This window comes from Zea mays, chromosome 1 (genome assembly GCF_902167145.1).
Source record: "Zea mays cultivar B73 chromosome 1, Zm-B73-REFERENCE-NAM-5.0, whole genome shotgun sequence".
NCBI lineage: Eukaryota > Viridiplantae > Streptophyta > Magnoliopsida > Poales > Poaceae > Zea > Zea mays.
This window is the reverse complement of record NC_050096.1, coordinates 76,053,755-76,076,580: the sequence shown is the minus strand read 5'-3', so window position 1 is coordinate 76,076,580 and position 22,826 is coordinate 76,053,755. Positions and strand designations below refer to the sequence as shown.

At 45.6% G+C, this 22,826-nt stretch overlaps 1 protein-coding gene across 1 annotated transcript in view; it reads right to left on the bottom strand.

The window, feature by feature from the left end:
• LOC100278355 (uncharacterized) overlaps positions 1 to 16,278 on the bottom strand; it is a 28,753-nt gene extending 12,475 nt beyond the window's left edge. Inside the window, exons 1-14 of the mRNA NM_001176187.2 lie at positions 16,109 to 16,278; positions 15,879 to 15,983; positions 14,866 to 14,945; positions 14,677 to 14,761; positions 14,480 to 14,566; positions 12,454 to 12,515; positions 11,887 to 12,077; positions 11,739 to 11,799; positions 11,454 to 11,631; positions 7,389 to 7,427; positions 7,252 to 7,313; positions 7,139 to 7,175; positions 6,552 to 6,601; positions 6,396 to 6,465 (exon numbers count right to left, since the gene is read on the bottom strand). Coding sequence (NP_001169658.2) covers positions 6,396 to 6,465; positions 6,552 to 6,601; positions 7,139 to 7,175; positions 7,252 to 7,313; positions 7,389 to 7,427; positions 11,454 to 11,631; positions 11,739 to 11,799; positions 11,887 to 12,077; positions 12,454 to 12,515; positions 14,480 to 14,566; positions 14,677 to 14,761; positions 14,866 to 14,945; positions 15,879 to 15,983; positions 16,109 to 16,165 — 1,164 coding nt within the window. The 5' untranslated portion in view covers positions 16,166 to 16,278. The remainder of the gene's footprint in view (positions 1 to 6,395; positions 6,466 to 6,551; positions 6,602 to 7,138; positions 7,176 to 7,251; positions 7,314 to 7,388; positions 7,428 to 11,453; positions 11,632 to 11,738; positions 11,800 to 11,886; positions 12,078 to 12,453; positions 12,516 to 14,479; positions 14,567 to 14,676; positions 14,762 to 14,865; positions 14,946 to 15,878; positions 15,984 to 16,108) is intronic.
• Positions 16,279 to 22,826: the final 6,548 nt, after the last annotated feature.

Genomic DNA, 22,826 nt, shown 5'->3' with positions numbered 1-22,826 from the left:
GGCCGGAGACGGCGGGGCGACGATGTCGTCGAGGACGTGGTCGACGAGTGCAAAACGCCACAGGGTGAGTAGCACCTACCCCCGCCAGCGAGGGTAGTGGGAGGATGTCGGGTCCAGCACGATGGAGACGAGGGACCGGATGTTGTGGAGGCCGGCAGCCTGGGCGTGAAGAGCGGCGATGTGGTCGGCGTCGAGTCCAGAGGCGTGGGGGGCCTCTAGGGTGGGCAGTGGTGCGTCAAGACCCGTCGGGGAATGCCCGTGGATGAGGCGCTGCGCGGTGGCCAGCTGAGCGGTCAGGGCGGCGCCCGTGGCCCGCTCATTGTCCAAAGCCAGGGACGCGTGTGATGTACGGAAATACGTACACACGTCGGCACAGGGCACGCGACGTGCGGCGCGCGGCTGAGCGCGCAGGACGCCTGATCCAGCAGGCAGCGCCTGATCCAGCAGGCAGCCAGGCCTAGCGGCTAGATCTGGAAAGAATAAAAGTGATTGATGGCCTTCCTATTAGTCCGGGCTAGATTTAGAAGGAATAGGAGTGATCTATGATTGATGGCTTTCCTTTATTAGTCCGGGCTAGATTTAGAAGGGAATAAGAGTGATTAGTGATTGATGGCTTTCCTTTAATAATCTGGGATAGATTTAGAAGGGAATAAGAGTGATTAGTGGCTTCCTTTAGTAGCCCTGGCCTATGGCCTTATATACCCCCTGTAAGCGCCCATGATGAGGACAAGAAAGTTTTATCTCAGTCTCCTACCTCTCTCTACTCGGCAACAGGGGGCATAACCCGTTGACGAAGACCGCCGTTCCTGGGGGCATAACCCGGTCGGCAACACGGACGGCGGCTACGACCTTCGGAGCCGCGGTCCTCCTACCCTCGGGCCCGACGCCCTTGACAACCTGGTATCAGGAAGTCGGCGATCCCCAACCACCACCCCCAGCCCTTCAGCCGCACCACCACCACCAGCCCCCACCTCCCCGTCCACCGCTACGTCCAGGTTCATCACCATGGGTGACGGCGCTCAACCCTCCATGGCCGACGTCATGCAGATGCTCCAAACCCTGTCCACCAACATGTCCAAGATGCAGTCCGACATGGTGATCATGCAGGAGAAGGTCGCCTCCGCGACCGACTACGGCGGCCACCAAGATGGGCAGCCCCGCACGGATCACCCGCCGAAGTTCCAGAGGATGGAGTTCCCGCGCTATGACGGCAAGTCCGACCCGCTGATCTTCATCAACAAGTGTGAGTCGTACTTTCGACATCAACGCACCATGCCGGAGGAAAAGGTATGGATGGCATCGTACAACATGGACGACGTGGCCCAGCTGTGGTTCCTCCAACTCCAGGAGGATGAGGGCACGCCGCCCTGGGGTCGCTTCAAGGAACTCCTCAACCTCCGGTTCGGACCAGCGCTGAGATCAGCGCCGCTGTTCGAGCTGACGGAGTGTCGACGCACGGGATCGGTGGAAGAATATTCCAACCGCTTCCAGGCCCTTCTTTCGCGTGCTGGCCGGCTGCAGGAAAGCCAGCGCGTACAACTGTACACAGGGGGGCTGCTGCCGCCGCTGAGCCATCAGGTCCGCGTTCACGCGCCGGAGTCCCTGGCCGCAGCCATGAGCCTGGCCAGGATGCTGGAACTGGTGGAGCTAGACCGGCTCAACCCCCTACTCGGTCGGGCGGCCCCGCGCGCGGCCCTGCCCGCTCTACCTACGCGGCCAGCGCTGCCAGCGGCCGGCGCGCCTCCGGTGCTTCCCGTACCGGTTCCCCCAGCACAGCAGCTGGCCCTCCCGGCACCTCCTCCACGCGGCGCGGCTGGGGCTGCCAAGCGCCTTACGACGGAGGAGCAGGCGGAACGTCGTCGTCTTGGCTTGTGTTACAACTGTAATGAGCCGTACTCCCGCGGGCACAATCGGGTGTGTCGCCGCGTCTTCTACATTGACGGCTTCGAGCTGGAGGACGCTGCCCAGGAGGCTGACGCCGTCGACACCTCCGCACCATTGTTCTCCCTTCGCGCTGTGGCTGGTATGCCCATTTGTGACTCCATGCAGGTGCGCGTGCAAGTGGGCGCCGTGACGCTGACCGCCCTGCTGGACACTGGCTCCACGCATAACTTCATCGCCGAGGCCGCAGCGTCACGCACGGGGCTTGCTGTCCAGACCAGCCCACGCCTCACGGCCACCGTGGCGAATGGCGAGCGCATCGCCTGCCCGGGTGTTTTCCGTCAGGCCCCGATCACCATCGCAGGCGAGGACTTCTGCGTCGACCTCTATGTGATGCCACTGGCCGGCTACGACGTCGTCCTCGGCACCCAGTGGATGGTCACGCTAGGCAAGATGGTGTGGGACTTCACCACGCGCACCGTGGCCTTCACACGCCATGGCCGCCCCATCTGCTGGGAGGACGTGGCCGCCCGGCGCACACCGCGCCTCGACAGCATCACGGCGCCCGAAGCCTTGCTGGAGGAGCTGCTGACCACGTTCGATGGCCTCTTCGCCGAGCCCGCGGGCCTGCCACCGCCGCGGGCGCGTGACCACAGCATCGTACTCAAGTCGGGCACACTGCCGGTAGCGGTCCGGCCGTACCGTTACCCGGCAGCCCACAAAGATGAGTTGGAGCGACAATGTGCAGCAATGATCGCACAAGGCATCGTGCGTCGCAGCGACTCCGCGTTCTCGTCCCCGGTCCTCCTCGTCAAGAAGCCTGACGGATCGTGGCGTTTCTGCGTCGACTACCGGGCGCTTAACGCGCTCACGATCAAGGACGCATTCCCTATCCCAGTCGTCGACGAGCTGCTGGACGAGCTCCACGGGGCATGCTTCTTCACCAAGCTCGACTTGCGATCCGGGTACCACCAGGTCCGCATGCGGCCGAGTGACGTGCACAAGACGGCGTTCCGCACACATGACGGCCTCTACGAGTTCCTGGTCATGGCGTTCGGGCTGTGCAACGCTCCCGCCACATTCCAGGCCATGATGAACGACGTCCTGCGCCCCTTCCTCCGCCGCTTCGTGCTGGTATTTTTTGACGACATTTTGATTTACAGCCGCACATGGGCGGACCACCTTCGTCACCTGCGTGCTGTCTTCGGCGCGCTTCAGCAGCACCAGCTCTTCGTCAAGCGCTCTAAGTGCGCTTTCGCGGCCTCCTCCGTCGCGTACCTGGGACATGTCGTCTCGGCGGCCGGAGTCGCCATGGACCCCGCCAAGGTGCAGGCGGTGCGCGACTGGCAGCAGCCGCGGTCGGCCCGCGCGGTTCGCGGTTTCCTCGGTCTTGCCGGGTACTACCGGAAATTCGTGCACAACTATGGCACAATCGCCGCGCCGCTGACCGCCCTGCTCAAGAAAGACGGGTTCTTGTGGTCGGACGAGACGGCGGCTGCCTTCGCCGCTCTGAAGGAGGCGGTCACGTCGGCCCCGGTACTCGCCATGCCGGACTTCTCCAAGACGTTCGTCGTCGAATGCGACGCTTCGTCCCACGGCTTCGGGGCGGTGCTGGTCCAGGACAGCCACCCCGTGGCCTTCTTCAGTCGGCCCGTGGCGCCTCGTCACCGCGCCCTAGCCGCCTATGAGCGGGAGCTGATCGGCCTCGTCCAGGCAATCCGCCATTGGAGGCCCTACCTTTGGGGGCGCCGATTCGAAGTCAAGACCGATCACTACAGCCTCAAGTACTTGCTGGATCAGAGGCTGTCCACCATACCACAACACCACTGGGTGGGCAAACTTCTCGGCTTCGACTTCTCCGTCGAGTACAAGCCGGGACATACCAATGCCGTCGCGGACGCGCTCTCACGCCGCGACACACCGGAGGAGGGCTTGGTGCTGGCCTTGTCCGGACCACGCTTCGACTTCATAGATCGGCTCCGTCAGGCACACACCGTCGACCCCACGCTCGCGGCCCTCCAGCACGACATCAGCAGCGGCGCCAGGTCACGGCCCTGGGCGCTAACCGACGGCCTCGTCCACTATGCGGGCCGGCTGTACATTCCGCCCGCCTCCCCGCTGGTCCAGGAGATCTTGGTGGCGGTCCACGAGGAAGGCCATGAGGGCGTACAGCGCACCCTGCACCGACTCCGGCGCGACTTCCATTTTTCTCACATGAAACGTGTGGTGCAGGATCTGATTCGTGGCTGTGCAGTCTGCCAACGCAACAAGCCCGACCATCAGCACCCGGTCGGCTTGTTGTTGCCCCTGCCGATGCCGCAAGGGGTATGGACGGACATCGCCATGGATTTCGTCGAAGCGCTGCCTCGCGTCCGCGGCAAGACCGTCATCTTCACGGTGATAGACCGCTTCAGCAAGTATGCACATTTCGTTCCCCTGGCGCACCCGTACACGGCCGAGTCTGTGGCGCAGGCATTCTTCACCGACATCGTCCGTCTCCACGGCATTCCCCAGTCGATCGTCTCTGACCGGGACTCGGTGTTCACCTCCAACTTCTGGACCGAGCTGATGCGCTTGAGCGGTACCAAGCTACAGATGACCACGGCATTTCATCCCCAGTCAGACGGCCAGTCCGAATCGGCGAACAAGGTCATCATCATGTATCTCAGGTGCTTGACGGGAGATCGACCCCGCGACTGGTTGCGCTGGCTCCCATGGGCGGAATACATCTTCAACACCGCTTTCCAGTCGTCCCTGCGCGACACGCCGTTCCGCGTCGTCTATGGCCGCGACCCTCCCTCACTTCGCTCCTACGAGCAGGGGGCAACGCGGGTGCCTGCGGTGGCCAGGACTTTGGAGGAGCGCGTGGAGTTCCTGGCAGATATCCGTCACCGGCTGGAGCAGGCCCAGGCTGTCCAGAAACATCATTATGATCGTCTACATCGGGACATCGACATACAGGTCGGCGAGTGGGTGCTGCTTCGTCTACGCCAGCGCCCGACGGCCTCCATGCCCGACTCGTCGGCTGGCAAGCTGAAGCCGCGGTTCTACGGCCCTTACCGCGTCGTCGAGCGCATCAACGCCGTGGCTGTCCGCCTGGCCCTGCCTCCTCAAGCTCGCCTCCACGACGTCTTCCACGTGGGGCTTCTCAAGAAGTTCCACGGCGCGCCTCCGCAAGAGCCTCCAGCTCTACCTCCGGTTCGCCACGGCGCAGTTATTCCAGAGCCAGAGCAAGCAGTCAAGATGCGGCTGCTCAGGGGAGTTCGGCAGGTCCTCATTCGCTGGCGGGGAGCCTCGCCGGCATCGGCTACCTGGGAGGATGTGGACACATTTCGCGCTTCATACCCACTATTTCAGCTCGAGGACGAGCTGCCTCTCGAGGAGGGGAGAGATGTGATGTACGGAAATACGTACACACGTCGGCACAGGGCACGCGACGTGCGGCGCGCGGCTGAGCGCGCAGGACGCCTGATCCAGCAGGCAGCGCCTGATCCAGCAGGCAGCCAGGCCTAGCGGCTAGATCTGGAAAGAATAAAAGTGATTGATGGCCTTCCTATTAGTCCGGGCTAGATTTAGAAGGAATAGGAGTGATCTGTGATTGATGGCTTTCCTTTATTAGTCCGGGCTAGATTTAGAAGGGAATAAGAGTGATTAGTGATTGATGGCTTTCCTTTAATAATCTGGGATAGATTTAGAAGGGAATAAGAGTGATTAGTGGCTTCCTTTAGTAGCCCTGGCCTATGGCCTTATATACCCCCTGTAAGCGCCCATGATGAGGACAAGAAAGTTTTATCTCAGTCTCCTACCTCTCTCTACTCGGCAACAGGGGGCATAACCCGTTGACGAAGACCGCCGTTCCTGGGGGCATAACCCGGTCGGCAACACGGACGGCGGCTACGACCTTCGGAGCCGCGGTCCTCCTACCCTCGGGCCCGACGCCCTTGACACGCGGCGCGCTGGCGCTCCTGGGAGGCGGCAACGGCAGCCTGGATGGTGGCGCTGGCGGCGACGAGAGTGGCAGGCGCAGGTGCAGTGGCCAGCGGGGATGGGGCAGCCTCCGTCCACACGGGGTTGTCGGTGGAAAAAACCCGGTGGGGAGCGAGAGGAGCGTTGGTGGGTGGCCGGGAGGGAGGGAAAAACTAAATTGGCTTTGATACCATGTTGACTGATGAAAACCCTAACCCTAACAAAGGGTTGGGAGATGGATATATAGCCTGAGTTAGATGGGCCGAGCCTGTTACAATGGGGGCAAAACAGTAAATATACATGGGGAGTACCGAAACCCTAATAGGTACTCTAACACATCTCACCCAGTTTCGGAAGTTACACTAACACGTTAGGTTTTCAATTTGACAGTAGTCTAACTGAATCTCAATGTGGTTTTGAAAGTATGTAGCCAATGTGAGATGTATTTGTTAGGGAAAAATAACAGGATATACTGATAAAAACATTGGTTGCATTTGGACACAATTATTGAGTTAAAGAAAGGCATGAGAAAGGTATGAAGATTTTACTTCTCTTCTCCCTTGTGAACCTTCTGGCAGAGGTATATCTTTCAACCATTCAACTTCAGCAACTCTATATCTATTTTTCAAAAAAAAAGAATTTCACGAAAATGATGATATTCCATTCTCTTCTAGATAGATTTGTAGCAAGCATGTAAGACTCACCCATCTTGATCCCATGATCGCACGATACGAAACCGACGTGTGCCTTCCACCTATGATGGAAACTATTATTTTTTGGCCTCTGAAAATGACTTCTGAATTTCACAATTTAATTCATTACATTGATTCAACATAAAAAGGCATCAAATCTCCACACTATTTGACATTCAATAGTGGTTGTAAGGGAAGAAAAGGTCCACAAAACTAGGAAAGGAATGATACTTTGCAAGGTCCTCTACTTCTCTTGCTGCAGGTGACCAAAGCAATACATTCTCATTTCTAGTCTCTACAAGAAATTTCTTTTGATCTAACAAGAATTAAGGATTCCATTTGCAAAACAGAGAAAAATAGTCCAAGAACATTTGCAAATAGAGCTTACATCTTCTAAGTTCTATGTGTTGAATCTAAGAGCATATATAACGATTAGTTTTGACCAGTCAATACTAAGATCATATTTGATTTCTGCAGTAAGACAGTCAAGGGTCTGTAGGCTCACAGGGATGCACACCAAGCAGTTGCACATACAAAAGGCAGTGTGCAGAATATAACTACATTGTTATTATGAAATTCAGTGCTAATACAAAATTTACCTCTAAATAAAAGCGCCCATCTGGAAGTGGTTCACACCTAGAAATTTATGAAGATAAACATTAAACTAAAAAATAATGTCAGCAGGTTGCAAATAGTGAAAGAAAAAACTCACTCTGAAATTTCCACCTCACAGCCACAATCTGCTACAGTACCCGTTGCCGAATCAATAGCAACCTACAATGTTCAAGCCAATAATAAAAGAAAAACTCTTTCAAAACAAAGTGATGCTTTCATATTATAATTCCTAACCATTCCCATCCGATGGTTCCCTTCCATTATTCTCCGTACCTACAAATGAAAGCATCAAAAGATAATGAATAAACAAAGATAGTAAAATACCACTTAGTTACATGTTTTTTCTCTAAAAAATAAATTTATGCATGCATTTTTCATAGGTTCATTAAGGTTAGTGTGAATTGGTGAGTAACAACACAAGTACAAAACTGTGTGTGACCAAAGAATGCAGAAAATCCAACGGAAAAATAAAGTTGAGACTAGTCATGCATCAACAGCAAAAGGTGATAAACAGAAAGAGAAAGGTCTTACACTTTTTTGTATTCACTGGAACCAAGATGTGCAGGACGATCAATATGCTTCAAAATTATATAGCCTATGGGCCTGTTTGGTTCAGCTTTTTTCTGACCAGCTTTTCTGAAAATCTAGCTGTGGGGAGAATCTGGCTGTGAGGAGAATCTGAGTATCATTACGATTACGTGTGGAGGAAGATAAAGTTGTTCATAGGGCTCAGGATCTAGAAAGTGACGGATTCCTACTATCACAACGACTCAACTGATTATGTGTTTATGTTGATTTTGGATGGTTTTTGCCCCAACGAATTTTATAGAAGCTGTCTGAAAAGCTGAGCGTTTGGCAGTCCGCAGCAGCTTTTGGTGACCAGAAGCTGCCAGAAGCCGAAACAATGTAGGTTTCCATGCTTTGGAGAAAACATCTAAGTAATTCTAGTATGTATGCAAATAACATATTTCCCGAATATACAGGAGAGGTGCAAACATTGCACATATGCGAAATATTTTTTAAATAGAAACACTTAAACATGTTTAAATTTTGATATTCAATGCATCATTTGACAATGTAGGGTTGCTTACAGGTAAGTTAAGGGAGTCAATTGAGACAACGACTAGGAGACATGTAAATATCTTATGCGTCCAAGAGATTAAATAGAAGGGTAAGAAGATAGAAGGTGAAAGAGGCGGACAATACCGGCTTCAAGCTTTGGTACACAGTGACAGTCGCAAATACAAATAGAGTAGGAATTTTGATTGATAAGAGTCTCAAGAACAGTGTGGTGGATGTGAGGAAGCAAGATAGGATTATCTTAGTCAAGCTTGTCGTGGATAATTTGGTCTTGAATGTAATTAGCATGTATGCCTCTCAAGTAGGCCACGATGAGAGTGCTAAAAGACTTTTCTAGGAAGACTTAGGCCATGTTTGGTTCTAATTAGTCCTAGGACTAAACTTTAGTCCCTACATGTTTGGTTCTAGAGACTAAACAGATTCTAAAGTCATTAAATACACTGTCCAAAGACTCAAATGCCCTTGGAATATAATGTAGAAAAAAAGTAAAAAAGAAGCAACCGTAGTGTTCTGTTATAAGACTAAAAGGGTTAAGGGCAGCTGAGGAAAATCAGGTTTAGTTCCCTTTAGCCACCCCTTAAGGGACTAGGGACTAAATTGGTTTAGTCTCTTCTTTAGTCCTTATGTTTGGTAAATTAGAGACTAAAAGGGACTAAATTGTAGGGACTAAAAATTAGCCCATGTAACCAAACACCCCCTTAGATGACATGGTTAGAACTATACCTATTAGTGAGAAGCTCTTCATATGAATAGACATCAATGGGCATGTAGGTACAAGTGCAGGTTTTGAGACGGTTCATGCAGTATTTGGGTATAGTAGTAGGAATCAGGAGGGAAAGGAACTCTTAGACTTTACGGTAGCTTTTGATCTATTGATAGCCAACAGGCCCAACATTGTCTTTACAAAGATATACTCCCATTTAGTGAGCTACAGTAGTGGCCAACACTCTAGTTAGACTGACTTTATCCTCGCAAGAAAAGAGGATAATCGAGCATGTTTGAATTGTAAGGTGATACCTAAACATAAGCCTATGGTGACAGTCTTTTGTTTTTATGTGTTCCCGTAGGGACAAACAAGCCAAGGTTGTGAGAAAATTGAAAGGGGAGAAGGCAGAAGTCTTCGAGGAAGGACCATCAAAAAGGACACTTGAAAGGAAGAAGGTGACACAAACAACATGTGGGAGAAGATGGCAACCTGCATTTGGAAGGTGACCTCAGAGGTGTGTGGAGTAAGTGAGTAGCTAAAGAGAGTGGAGGTGAAGCTAAAAATACTTGGTGGTGGAATGAGGAAGTCCAGATGGCTATTAAGAAGAAAGAATGGTACAAAGATCTGTACCATGACAGGAGTATAGACAACATAGAGAAGTACATGGTAGCAAAGAAGACTACAAAGTGAGCTATAAGTGTGTATACGGATCTTTACCAACGTTTGAGTGCGAAGGAGAGAAGCACATATATAGGATAGATGGCTAGAGTTCGTGAGAGGAAGACAAGGGACTTGAACCAGGTTAAGTACATTAAGGATAAAACATAGAACCTCTTGGTGAAGAAAGATGAGATCAAACATAGATAGCGAGAGTATTTTGATAAATTGTTCAATGAGAAGAATGAGGATACAATCTTTCAGTTCGATGGCTCTTTTGATGATGCCAATAGGCGCTTTGTCCGTAGGATCCAAGAATCTGAGGTTATAGAGGCATTAAAAAGGATGAAAGGGGGTAAGACGATGGACTCTGATGGTATAGAGATGTCTCGAGGACATAGCTATAGTATGGCTAACCAAATTGTTCAACCATATCTTCCGGTCGAACAAGATGCCTAATGATTCGAGAAGAATATTGGTAACGATCTACAAGAATAAGGGAGATGTTCAAAGTTGTACTAATTACCAGAAAATTAAGTTGATGAGCCATACTAAGAAGCTATGGGAGAGAGTTATCAAGCATCGTCAAAGAGAACTAACGAGGATCTCTTTGGACCAATTTGGTTTCATGCCCAGAAGGTAAACCATGAAAACCATTTTCTTAGAAACACAAGTGTAGTATAGGGAACAGAAGAAGGATCTACACATGGTTTCAAGACTTGAAGAAGGCTTATGACAAAATACTAAAAAATATTATGTGGTGCACTTTGGACAAACATAAACTTTCAATAAAGTAAGCTAGACTTATTAAGGACATGTACAACAAGTTTACGACTAGTGTTTGAACAAGTAATGGGGATAGATGACTTCCCAATTAGAATAAGACTACATTAAGGACTAGCTTTAAGCCCTTATCTTTTCGCCTTAGTGACAGACAAGGTCACAAGGGACATGCAAGGGATATCCCTTGGTTTATGCTTTTTGCGAATGATGTAGTGCTAGTTGATAAAAGTCGGACAGTAGTAAATAGGAAACCAGAGTTTATGGCAGGAGACTCTAGAATCCAAAAGTTTTACACTTAGTCGAACTAAAATAAAATATATGAGATGTGATTTCGACACCACTACACATGAGGTAGGAGGTGTTAGTTTGGAAGGTCAAATAGTGCCTATGAAGGACATCGTTAGGTATCCAGGATCAATGCTACAGAGAGATTATGTTGTAGAATGTTGGCCTACACAAAGACAACATGTTCAGCATATATGTGTTGTGGAAATACGTATGTTGCACTGGATTTATGGCCATACAAGAAGGGTCGGGTCGGAAATGATGATACACGTGACAGGCAAGGAGTAACACCAATTTAAGAAAAGCTTGTCTAATATCAGTAGAAATGATTTTGACATGTCCAACGACGATCTCTAGGGGCGCCATTGTATAGTAGGATACTAAGGCGTGATAGCAATGGAAAAAGAGGAAGAAAAAGACCGAAGTTGACATGGGAAAACACAATAAAAGGAGACTTAGAAGGATGAAATATATCCAAAGATTTAGCCTTGAATAGGAGTGCATGAAAAATAGCTGTTCATGTGCCCGAACTTTAACTTGTGGGTGTTGTTGGATTTTTAACTCTAGCCTACCCCAACTTGCTTGGGACTAGAAGGCTTTGTTGTTGTTGTAATGCATTATTTGATAAAACTCACTTCAGCAAGATTTCTAAATAATAAAATCTTGCAAGGTTATAGCTGCAAGCTGGATATGCATTTACAATTAGGTCTGTGATCTTGACCAATAGAGAAGTACATTATCAACAAACGTGTCTGATAAAAGTGTATATAATTTTGTAATAACTTTACCATCAGTCTGTAGCGAGGTTCAAATATGTTCAGTGCCATCTTTTGGGATGGAAGTACAACATCCATGACAAAGAGAGGCATCAAATCAACACCAGCATATGTCATAGTCTCATGTTCTGACCTCCTCTCAGCATATTCTTCTGGGAAATTTCTCTGAATTATGTTGCTTAATGTTACACTGAAACATTTAACCATAACTGCCGTCAGAAATGCCTGGAAAAATATGGAAATCTGAACAAAATGATACGTTGAAGTAAACAAGTTTAACTTCTCAACATAGATTACCTTATAGGGCATGTTCTTGGACCGATAAATAATACTGTCCGACACATGGGGCACTTATTACCTATTGGACATAGCACAGCAGTATGCCAGTATGTTCATAATTAAACAAAAACAGATAATTGGGCATGTAAAAATTGTGTAAGCTCACCATGATCCATTGACTGATGTAGACAAGAGCGACAAAATGAATGGCCACATGGTGTAGTGACAGGTTCATACAATAGCTTAAAGCATAATGTGCACTCAAAATCATCAATCCTAGCTAACCTTGCACGCCTTGCCCCAGCTGCAATATTTGTATTCCTATCCAGATCATTCAGACAGGTTTGCAAGACATGACTGCATATATTTATAGAAAATAGGTGTTATAAAATGAACCAGAGGATCATTATTAACATACTCCCTCCGTCCCATATCTTAAGGTCACGAAGATTTGTCCTAAGCCAATGTTTTGAAACTTTGACCAAGAATATCTATAAAAATAATTATTTTAAAATTACACAAATATATATTCAGATAGATGTTTTAATAATAAATCTAATAGTTCTATTTTTATTTAGACAATACTTATAATTATTTTGTTATTAATGGTCAAAGTTTAATCATTTTACTTAGGACATACATTCATGACTTTAAGATAGAGAACAGAGGGAGTAATAGATATCTGCGAGCAATGAAGTCAATTATGAATATCCTTATGCGCCAATAATCATACCTGAGGGGATCAACTTGAAGACCAGCAAGAAGGGTCTCACGTGCCTCATGGTAATGCTCCATCTTCATATCAATGAGTTATTCCAATTAGATAAACAAACATTCCAAGAAATACAAATCCACTTTAACATGGTCATAATATACATAACACTGGTTCCAATATACTCCCTCCGTTCATTAATATATGACACCGTTGACTTTAAAAAAAACGTTGATCACTCGTCTTATTCAAAAAATAATGAATTATCATTTATTTTGTTGCGATTTATTTTATCACTTAAGGTAGTTTGTGCTTGACTTAAAACTTTACATTTTTGAATAAATATTTTGAATAATACGAGTGGTCAAAGTTTTCGAAAAAAGTCAACGGTGTCATTGTCAGGGCCTAAGGAGGCCCACGGAGGGGCTGCGGCAGCAGCAACCATGGGCCCTTCAAGGAGGATTAGATAAGGATAGTTAGAGATAAGATTAGAAGATTAGTTGAGATTATTTAGGAGATTAGTTGAGATTATCTAGGAACGTTATCAGCTAGTAATTTGTTGAGAGTTTTTATGAGAGTTTTAAGGAGATAAGGATCTCTAGCTAGATAGGGGCGGTCAGCTGGCCTATTTATGTAATCAATGGATGAGAAATAAAATAAGCAAGAATTAGAAGGGAGAAACCCTCCTCTTGCTCGGTCGTGGCAGAGGCCCCCTGCCGACGTTCCTGCCCATCGATACCCCTCTCCAATCCCTCACCAATCTAGCGATCATAACATCTAGTGTCAGGGCCTAAGGAGGCCCACGGAGGGGCTGCGGCAGCAGCAACCATGGGCCCTCCAAGGGGGATTAGATAAGGATAGTTAGAGATAAGATTAGAAGATTAGTTGAGATTATTTAGGAGATTAGTTGAGATTATCTAGGAAGGTTATCAGTTAGTAGTTTGTTGAGAGTTTTTATGAGAGTTTTAAGAAGATAAGAATCTCTAGCTAGATAGGGGCGATCAGCTGGCCTATTTATGTAATCAATAGATGAGAAATAAAATAAGCAAGAATTAGAAGGGAGAAACCCTCCTCTTGCTCGGCCATGGGCAGAGGCCCCTGGCCGACGTTCCTGCCCATCGATACCCCTCTCCAATCCCTCACCGATCTAGCGATCATAACAGTCATATATTTGTGAACGAAGGTATTATTATAATAAAAAGAGAAACTTGTTAGTGTTTCTTGATGGTGTAACAGTGTAACAACAGAGCATAACCAAAAAGAAAGAAAGAAGATAAAGCAAAATTATATTATATGAATGGACATTTTTGCTTTTTTAAGAAACAGGAGGGCTTGCCCCTATTAGTAAATTGTGCAATGAAATTTGGTATATGACATACATTACTATATCCATGAATTATTTTTAATATTTTCTTTTGATTAGAGAACCTAAATTTCTTTTGGATGATCATCCAGTGTAATCTCGAACTTGACAATTTGCAACATGTAATTCCAAATTTTGCATATTGACATATACCGCCTGAGATTTCTAGATCAAGTGAACACTCAGATCATGAAAAATACAATGAGAAATAGGGCAGACCCAGTACCGAAGGCTCCCACATGAGTGGGATTCGGGAAAGGGATAAACCGAGGCAAGTCTTCCCTGAAATGCGAAGAGACTGTTTCGAACCCACAACCTAGTGACTCAATCAGACAACTTGCACCACTGCACCAGGTGGCCGGCGGACCTGGGCAGAGAGGGGGGCGGCCGAGCAGGGAGGGTGCGAGCCCGGCGGCACTGGGGTAGGAGGAAGAGGAGAGAGAAATCTCGCTCTGGTACCAAGTTTGAAGGTGAAACTCTAACCCTAGGATAGGGTGGGGCTATATATTAATAGCCATATGGAGTTGGGACTGGCCCATTACAGAGGGGCAAGAGAGTAATGTACCCGAACCCTAATACAGTTCTAACAATATTATTCAGGAAAAAACACTTAATAAGTATTCACACTAAAAAATAAAGATTGGATCTAGAATCTCCTAGTGTGCATAAGTTACAAACTGTTACCAGAAATAGCGCATATGCCTTGAGAATATATGGTCTAGGAGAATTACTGTTGATAGATAATATCTTCTCTGCATCCTTCAGAGCTAACTGTAATAACGAATCAAAACAAAGTTTTTTCTTATAAGGAAAGGAAGCCTCATGTGCTGCGAGTTCACTTAATTAACATTGGAATCCAACAACTGTGTAAAGGACTATACCTCTGCATGAGTTGTAGGATCAAGGCCATTCAAGGGCTGATATTCAGAGTCAGCTGCTGATCTCTCCCTCAACAGTTGACTTAACCTGTCATAATGGTAACACACCATGTTGTGAATCCAAAGCAAACATAAGTATTGAAGAGATCCGTACAGCTAAGTTATGCAAAAAAACATTGCCAGGAAACTCACCGGCAGAAAGTCAAACTTCGATTGCCAAGGATAATTGGATCTGGTCTCAAATTTTGAGCTTTAGTGTAACAGGATATTGCCTGAAACAGGATCATGATAAGTAGCATTCGCACTAAGGCCAGCAAAATATATTTGTGCACGTGAAGAACACTGAACAACTAACAGCAGATAATTAAAAGAAAACACAAAATGATAAAATTACTGTCAATATATATATATATATATATATATATATATATATATATATGTAATTAATAGGAGATGCTTCCTGCATAAGTGGGCCCAAACAGGAGCATTCCACCATTGCCGAGAGATCGTTTTAATTAGTTTGGGCTTTCCTTTAGGTGAGATTCAGGAATCACTAGGACCATAAAACCTTGTATGCTACCCACAGGTATCTAGGGCTTTCCTCTTCTAGGACCATAAATAGTTAGGGCAGTCTTTTTTTCCTGAGGGAAGGGGATGACTCCTAACGCCACACTAACTGTATGTGAAAGATCCTCGATATTCCAAATTATCTGCATACGGCAACTCTGTCAAGCATATTTTACTACTGTGAGAGACAGAACCAGGGAAAGCAATGACTCTAGTTGATGACTTGTATAGTTTTCTCCTTTCAGCAAGCTGCAATTGCTGGTACCAGGCGTTCGTTGCATATGCGGGAGAAGCTCTTCAGAAAATTAATTTGCATTGACAAAGAATGAATTGAACATCATTGTGCCACTTCAGCTTAGTTTGTTTACATTACATTGGACTCCACCCCATCTCAAGGAGTCAAAAAGCAAAAGACGAGCCGAATTTCAGGTCACCCAGGGTACACTAGACTCACAGACTCCCCGTCCAACTCCAAAGCCAATTCCCATTTCCCCCAACACTGGAAGCATATAAACAATTAAAGATAGCGATCATGAGGTATATACGAACTTCCGGCCCGGGTACACTGAGACACTGGCAACTCGACTGCACGCAAACACAAAAAAGAGTTCGGGAAAGAGCGAGAGCTCAGCGATCACCTCGTCGAAGAGGCGGTCGCGAAAGGCTCGTGTCCCGCGCTGCGCGAGGTCGAACACCTCGCGGTACATGTCCGGGGCCATCCCCATCTCCTCCTCCATGTCCACCTGCGCAGCAACCACCACCATAGCAGTTCAGCAGAAGCAGCAGCAGCGAATTCGGTCAAGCCAATACCTCTCCTGGCTCAACAAATAAATGGACGAATCGGGCTGGACCAGCACAAGCCACGCACCCAAGGGAAGTCCTCGGCGACGAGCGCGGCGGAGAAGACGCCGCCAGGCGATGTCATTAGGGGGAGGCAAGGGAGTAGGGTTGGGATTGGGACGGCTTCAATTGGGTGTTGGGCAGAACAGTGTGAAGGGATTGGGGGGGGGGGCTTTGGAGGGAGGGAATTGGAGCTGGTGGTCGGGGAGCACGCGGCGTTCGTGCGCCGGTGCCCAGTAGTTATTGCGCGGCTGCAGCCGCGCAAACGTGTCCCCACGCGGATTCGGGTCGCCTCGCCTACCCTATTCCGAGACGACGAGTCGACGACTAGTCTAGTCTAGGATGAGGTCAGGTGGATGTGATTTCACCGAACTTCGATGCATTCCCTCTTTTTCCTCTCAACGACCGGACGTTCAAAAGTTATCTATTTTCTATCTATATCTCTTCTTTATCTCTGTATTTATCTCTATTATATTAAAACATCAGATTATGCATCATTTTTAAAAAAAAGTCTCTTACATCTTTTGAAATGAGCATGTCGTTCTGCCGTCCACACATTTGCATCATCTGTTCTATCAACACACGCCATCCAACCGTGCATGCCATATACCCCGATATCGTGCCCGCCCCTAGCCACGCGTGGTGTAACTAGGGGTGGATATCGAGCTGGCTCGACTCGGCTCGACTCGACTCGAGTTGGCTCGTTAAGATAACGAGTTGGCTCGGCTCGACTCGTTATGTTAACGAGCTGAAGATCCAACTCGGCTCGACTCGTTTGCCAACTCGAGCTGGCTCGTTTAGCTCGCGAGCCAGCTCGATAATACCATGTCTAGTGTCTACGAACGGATATAAAAACATGTAGCAAAAGAAAAGAAGGAGATCTATTTAGAAAAAAAGAATAGAGTTTGCAACTTAAGATTTCACACTCAACAAAGAACAAGATTAACTATAGTAGAATACAAGATTAACTATTTTGGATCCGAGATTATTGTAATTTGACTAATTACTCCAACTCGTTTGGCTCGCGAGTCAGCTCGCGAGCTAGCTCGAGCTGGCTCGTTATCGTAACGAGTTAAAATACAAGCTCAACTCGTTACAAATTATAAACGAGTCGAGTCGAGTCGAGCCACTATTGAGTCGAGTCGAGCGAGTTAACGAGCTACGAGTTTTTCGTCCAGCCCTAGGTGTAACTGCCCTAGCTAGCGGCTCGTTCTGCGACCGCTGCTCCTTTAACAGAAAATATTTATCTTTACTATTATATAATACAGGAGTTTCGTCGATTTTTTCGTGCATCAATGTGCTCCCGCGCGAACATCCTAGGCCTCCTCGCGCTTGTTTGCGTCTACATCAAATCTTTATCTCTTCTCTACTATATTAAAGCATCAGTTTCAACGGTAGTTCTGTGTCATTTTAAAAAAAAGTCCCTTACATCTTTTGGAATGAATCTATCGTTCTGTGGTCCACACATCTGCATCCGTCCGTTCTATCGCCTCACTCCATCCAACCGCGCATGCCCTCTCCCCGATATCGTGCCCGTCCCTGCCCACGCGCGGTGTAAAAGCCCTAGCTAGTCGCCTATTCTACGACCGCTACTCCTTTAACAGAAAATATTATCTTTACTATTATATAGTACATGAGTTTTGTCGGTTTCTTCGTGCGTCAATGCGCTCCCGCACGAGCATCTCAGGCCTCCCAACGCGTGTTTGCGTCTACATCAAAATTCAAGGCATGCAACAAAAATATTAAGTGAGAGTAGAGATCGAACCAACGCCCTCTACCACAGCTACACTTGTATAATTGCATTAAAATTAAGAGAGATCGATATCATTAATATATGAACTAATAATTAGATAATTTAGAAAAATCACACATGATATATAGAAACCACCGTAGCCATGTACCGGCAATATGGATAAATTCTTGGACACATCTACAGCTTTTTCATATGGATGTGGGGTTTAAATGGTAAAAATAAGAAAAATTATGCACAATTGTTGGCTCTAAACCCACGTTCACATCCACATAGCCACTAGAACATATGTTTTTATGTTTTATACTCTACATTCAAGTATACTATGGAGATTTTATAGAAAAAACAACGAAATAATAAAAAAGGGCCAAGTTATGTCGTCGAGCCGACAAAAACCTTGTCGGGCCACAAGCCATTCATCAGGACTGGTTTATTTGGACATGTTGCTCGTACACCAGTGTTGTGCCCACGTAGTCAGATAACATTAATTCTATTTGAGTAAGGTCTACCTTAAATGTAAGATACCGTCGCACGCAATAGATAATGATTTAGATGTTTTAATTTTAGGTTAAAAATAAATAAAATAGAGTTCAATCTTAATCAATCATTTCCTTAATTTTTATAGTATCAAATTTATAGTTCATTACCACCTCTAACCACATCTCACTTTCTTTTATCAATAGAATATAGGTGTATATTAATCTTTATATACATGATACCTATATCCAATTATAGTCGTCCATTTCAGATTTGACGTGCTCTCGTACCTCCCTTTTCTGCCATATATATTTGCAAAGAAAGTCATCAACCATATGCACACTTATATGTGCGAGGAAAGGAACGGCCGGATGGGAAAAGACGTTAGATCTGAATGGATGGTTATGGTTCAATACATGCATCATGTATACCAAATGCTCATGTACAACTAACATGCTCCCCTTTCATTAATATCTCATGTTTAACGTTCACAAGTTATTTATAGGGGGGCAATTAATAGCTAATTAAATTTTAATTTTAATATATAAAACCGGAGAGCTAATATATGTTTTATCAATTTTGAAGTAGTTTTTAGCTAACTAGCTAGTCAACATAGCTTTGTAGCCATAACTAATACCTAGCTATATGTATTCAAATATGTCCTAAATTTAATAAATGACCATGTTTCTAATCTAAAGATAGCTCAATCCTAAAGTCACATTCCGAACAACTCAAAGTTCTCGCTCTAAGATGTATTACTCCCTCCGTCTCAAAATAAAAGACATAATTTAATTTAGTACAGCCTTAAAAAGTATGTCATGACTTGTAATTTCTTCTATAATATATAGTATATAGAAACAAAAGTTTAGCCATTGAAAAGTATCTAGTAGACAACTCTAAAGAAATTACTTTTATATTATAATCATTTTATATAACTAGACTAATTGTCAACCAAAGATAACAAAATTTAAATTTTGAAATACGTCTAGACCTTATATTTCAAGAAAGAGGGAGTACAACATATGGCACAATTATTGTACAAATTTGGTAGTCTCATGTTATTTAGATATGCAATTGTACATTATGTTGTAATATATGATCATATTTTGCTGGTATATAGTTAAACTTCATGTTTCTAATCTAAAGCTAGGTCAATCCAAATCTTATTAGAACCAACATTTTAAATAACATGTCTAGCCATGGTATAAAATTATTGTTCTAAGATGTATTAGAATATATGACACAATTATTGTATAAATTTATAGTTATATGGTGTTGAGATACATTCATACCTACTTATATAATAAAATACGCCCTTCACCCCAAAATATAATCCGTTTTAGATAAACATACATTCATTAATTAACTTATGAATATATTTTGTATGTATGCTTACATTCATTATCATTAATTTGAGTGTAGATGAAAAAGAGATCTAGAATGAACTATATTTTGGGGCGGAGGGAGAATATGGTATATTGTAATGCACACATATTTTGCTAGTATATAGTTGAAGTCAGTTGTACAAAGGTCGGTAAGTAGTTCCCACTACAACTTTGTATCTATTGCAATCAGGGGTGACGCCATGTTGCACCCAAAAATGCAAATCTATATATTTTTAATTAAAATTTCACCCTTTATGTACCACATAAAAAATCATGTATCTACAAGGCAAGTGTGCCCTCTCAATTCTGCTCTAACTTCGCCACTTATTGCAATTGTCAAGTAACACTAGCACGAAGTGATAAGCATCAAGAAAACTACAAACATGATATGCAGCTTGCAATTTTAAATCAGGTTAGGTTAATAGAGATAGTCGGACGATGCTTATATAATAGTCGTCGATGGTATAGAATTGCGTAAAATATATATGATCTTACCCAATTATATCTCTAGCTAGTTCATGATGTTATCAGTACATAAAAATAGGCGTGTGGCTAGAGATAATGGAGTAGTCGTATACAAAATCTAATGGCAAACACAATCCAAAGACAAAATAGGTCTAAACCAGCGTTACTTGCACTCAAGTCTCTCTCTACATGTATTTATATATCCCAAATTGAATGTCTACACAATTAACAATGGATTGTTAGAATTTTCATTCATCGTATCATCAGAATTTTGGCAGTAACGAGATTCAAAGAAAGCAATGAAAGAACAAGTTACCTCCAAATGGATAACAACTTTGACATCACGGAGCCATAAAGGAATGGCCAAGATTGTTCGGCTGCCTGTTTACCCAGCCGAAGCAGCTGTCTAGCAACAGACAGTTATTTCTCTCTCACTTTTCAACCACTAGTCGTAAACTGTTTTTTTACTGCGAAGACTGCTACTAGATATGGGCAATAAAATCAACGCTGCATGACTAATGCCCGTTTAACGCACAGTAGTCTGATAGTCTCCTAGGTCCGGTCCGAATCCATGTGTGAGTTTTTTTTTGTTTTTTTTTTTTTTGCGTGTGATCTCACATCTCTACTTAAGCTTTCGTGGTTTGCAGAAGTGTATCTGACGTGTTTTGACTTTTGAGGCTACTGTTTTGCAACCTGATCTCAAAATTACATTCCTAGTCAACAGTCAAATTATACTTGTTGCAGAACCTACTCAAAATACTTGTTTGGGAACAATAATATCGGAGAGAATTGAAGGGCTAAAATCCTCTTACTAAGAGCTAGTTTGGGAACTACATTTTTCCATAGAAAGATGAACAGATTTTTCTTAACAAAATAGAAATCCTTTAGAAAAATATGGTTCCAAACTAGCCCTAATGTGGAATTTTAGCCCCTACTTGTTGCTCCGAAACAAGCTCATAGTCTGTCTATCTCGACAAGATGGAGCGGATATCACTGCTTACATCTATGCTGTCTTTGCAAAAACAAAAAAAATACCGTATGTTTTTTTTTCTGAAAATGCATTGGGTTTGAAAACTGTGAAGTGTTTTGATGTAATGTAATGACGTTTGCAGTTTTTGAAAACCATGATACGGCTAAACTCTGAGTTTTTTTAGCGTTTTATAAATTACACTTAAGTTTTCTCTCTCGTTTTTTTCCCAAATGTGATTTTCCACATCGTTCTTTCTAAAACTATTCTTTTACACTTTCTCAAAGCCACAACAGTACCTACGCTACGCTCAGGGAAAAAAAATGCTGTAGCTTTTTTTTCTCCCAACTATTTCTCTGAAACGATAAGGTTATCCGCAAGCGTTACCCCTAAATTTTTCCCTATTTTCTCCCCTATTTTTTCATCTTCCGCAGCGGTTCCCCCTAAATACTCCTCATATACCCCACTATAACTATAAAATATCATTTTTTATATCAACTATCAATTTTTTATCTACTAACAATTACTCGTGGACCCACAACACAATGTTTGGGGATGAACAGTGACACGCTATATCTGAAGGGAGAGAGAAGGAGACCGACGCGTAGGGGCGCTGTAGGGGCACCGCTGCGGCCATAGAGTGCCCTACAGGTGGCATGCAAGGGAGGGGGCTGCCCAGGGCAGCGTTGCAGTTAGCCTAAACACCAACTCCGATCCAACAGCCACCTCTATCGGATCGTCGTCTACTCGTCTCCACTCTCCACCACTGCACCGACTTCTTTTTCGCAGACCCCTCGTACTCGAGCATGCATGGGAGCTGAGCTGCCATTGGCAAGCCGTCCGTCCGCTCAGCCTCGTGGCGACCGCGGAGCAGCGTCCCGGACGCTTGGCGTCTGGGACACCGTGGCCGCAAAGGCCGCTGCACTGGTGTCCGGTTTCATCCAAAAAACCTTTGCAACGCGTTTAGCCGCAGCTGTCTTCTCCGACTCCAAGCATTTCGCCGTGCTGCCAACTTTCCGCGCGGCATTGGCCCCATTTTTTTAGTACTACAACTACTTCAGCTTTGGACTCTTGCGCCTTGCCTTCCAAATGACCTTTTGTCTTTATTTATCCATAGGGTGAATGGGGGTTAAAGATCGCTATAGCAAATAAGCCATGGCAGGCCGATTCTGTGTCAGCTCCTTCCTGACATTTGTCGCAAGCACGACGGTGCTAAATAAAAAAAAAAGATGCAGTCATAATCGCCGCGCCGCTGGGCGCAGGCGCAGGCGCAGCCCGGTCCCTTCTTTCTTGGATTGGAAACAGAGGGCGGAACGAGGAATGAAGCTGACAATTGCTTTTGTACGGAAGTGATTATTACTCATCTAATGCCGTCAGAATATAATCGCCGCTGAGCGCTGGCGCACCTCGGCTCAGATCGATCCCTTCTTTCTTGGTAGCAGAGTCCTCAGCGCGTAACAGTGGCAGAGCTACGATTTAACTATAGAGTTGTACTGTACAAACGGGGTAATTACAGGACCAACAAGTCGTTATCTTAATTACACTCGATTTTCTACCCTACATGTAACTAACGGGTGGGCCCGCTTTGGTACGTCTAGGCCCGGGCCAAGTCGTAGATCTTGCTCTCGAGTCCCCGCTCCCGTCAATGAGGGAACGAGGTCTTAACTCTTGTCTTGCGGGATAAGGCCTCCATGGAGCCTTC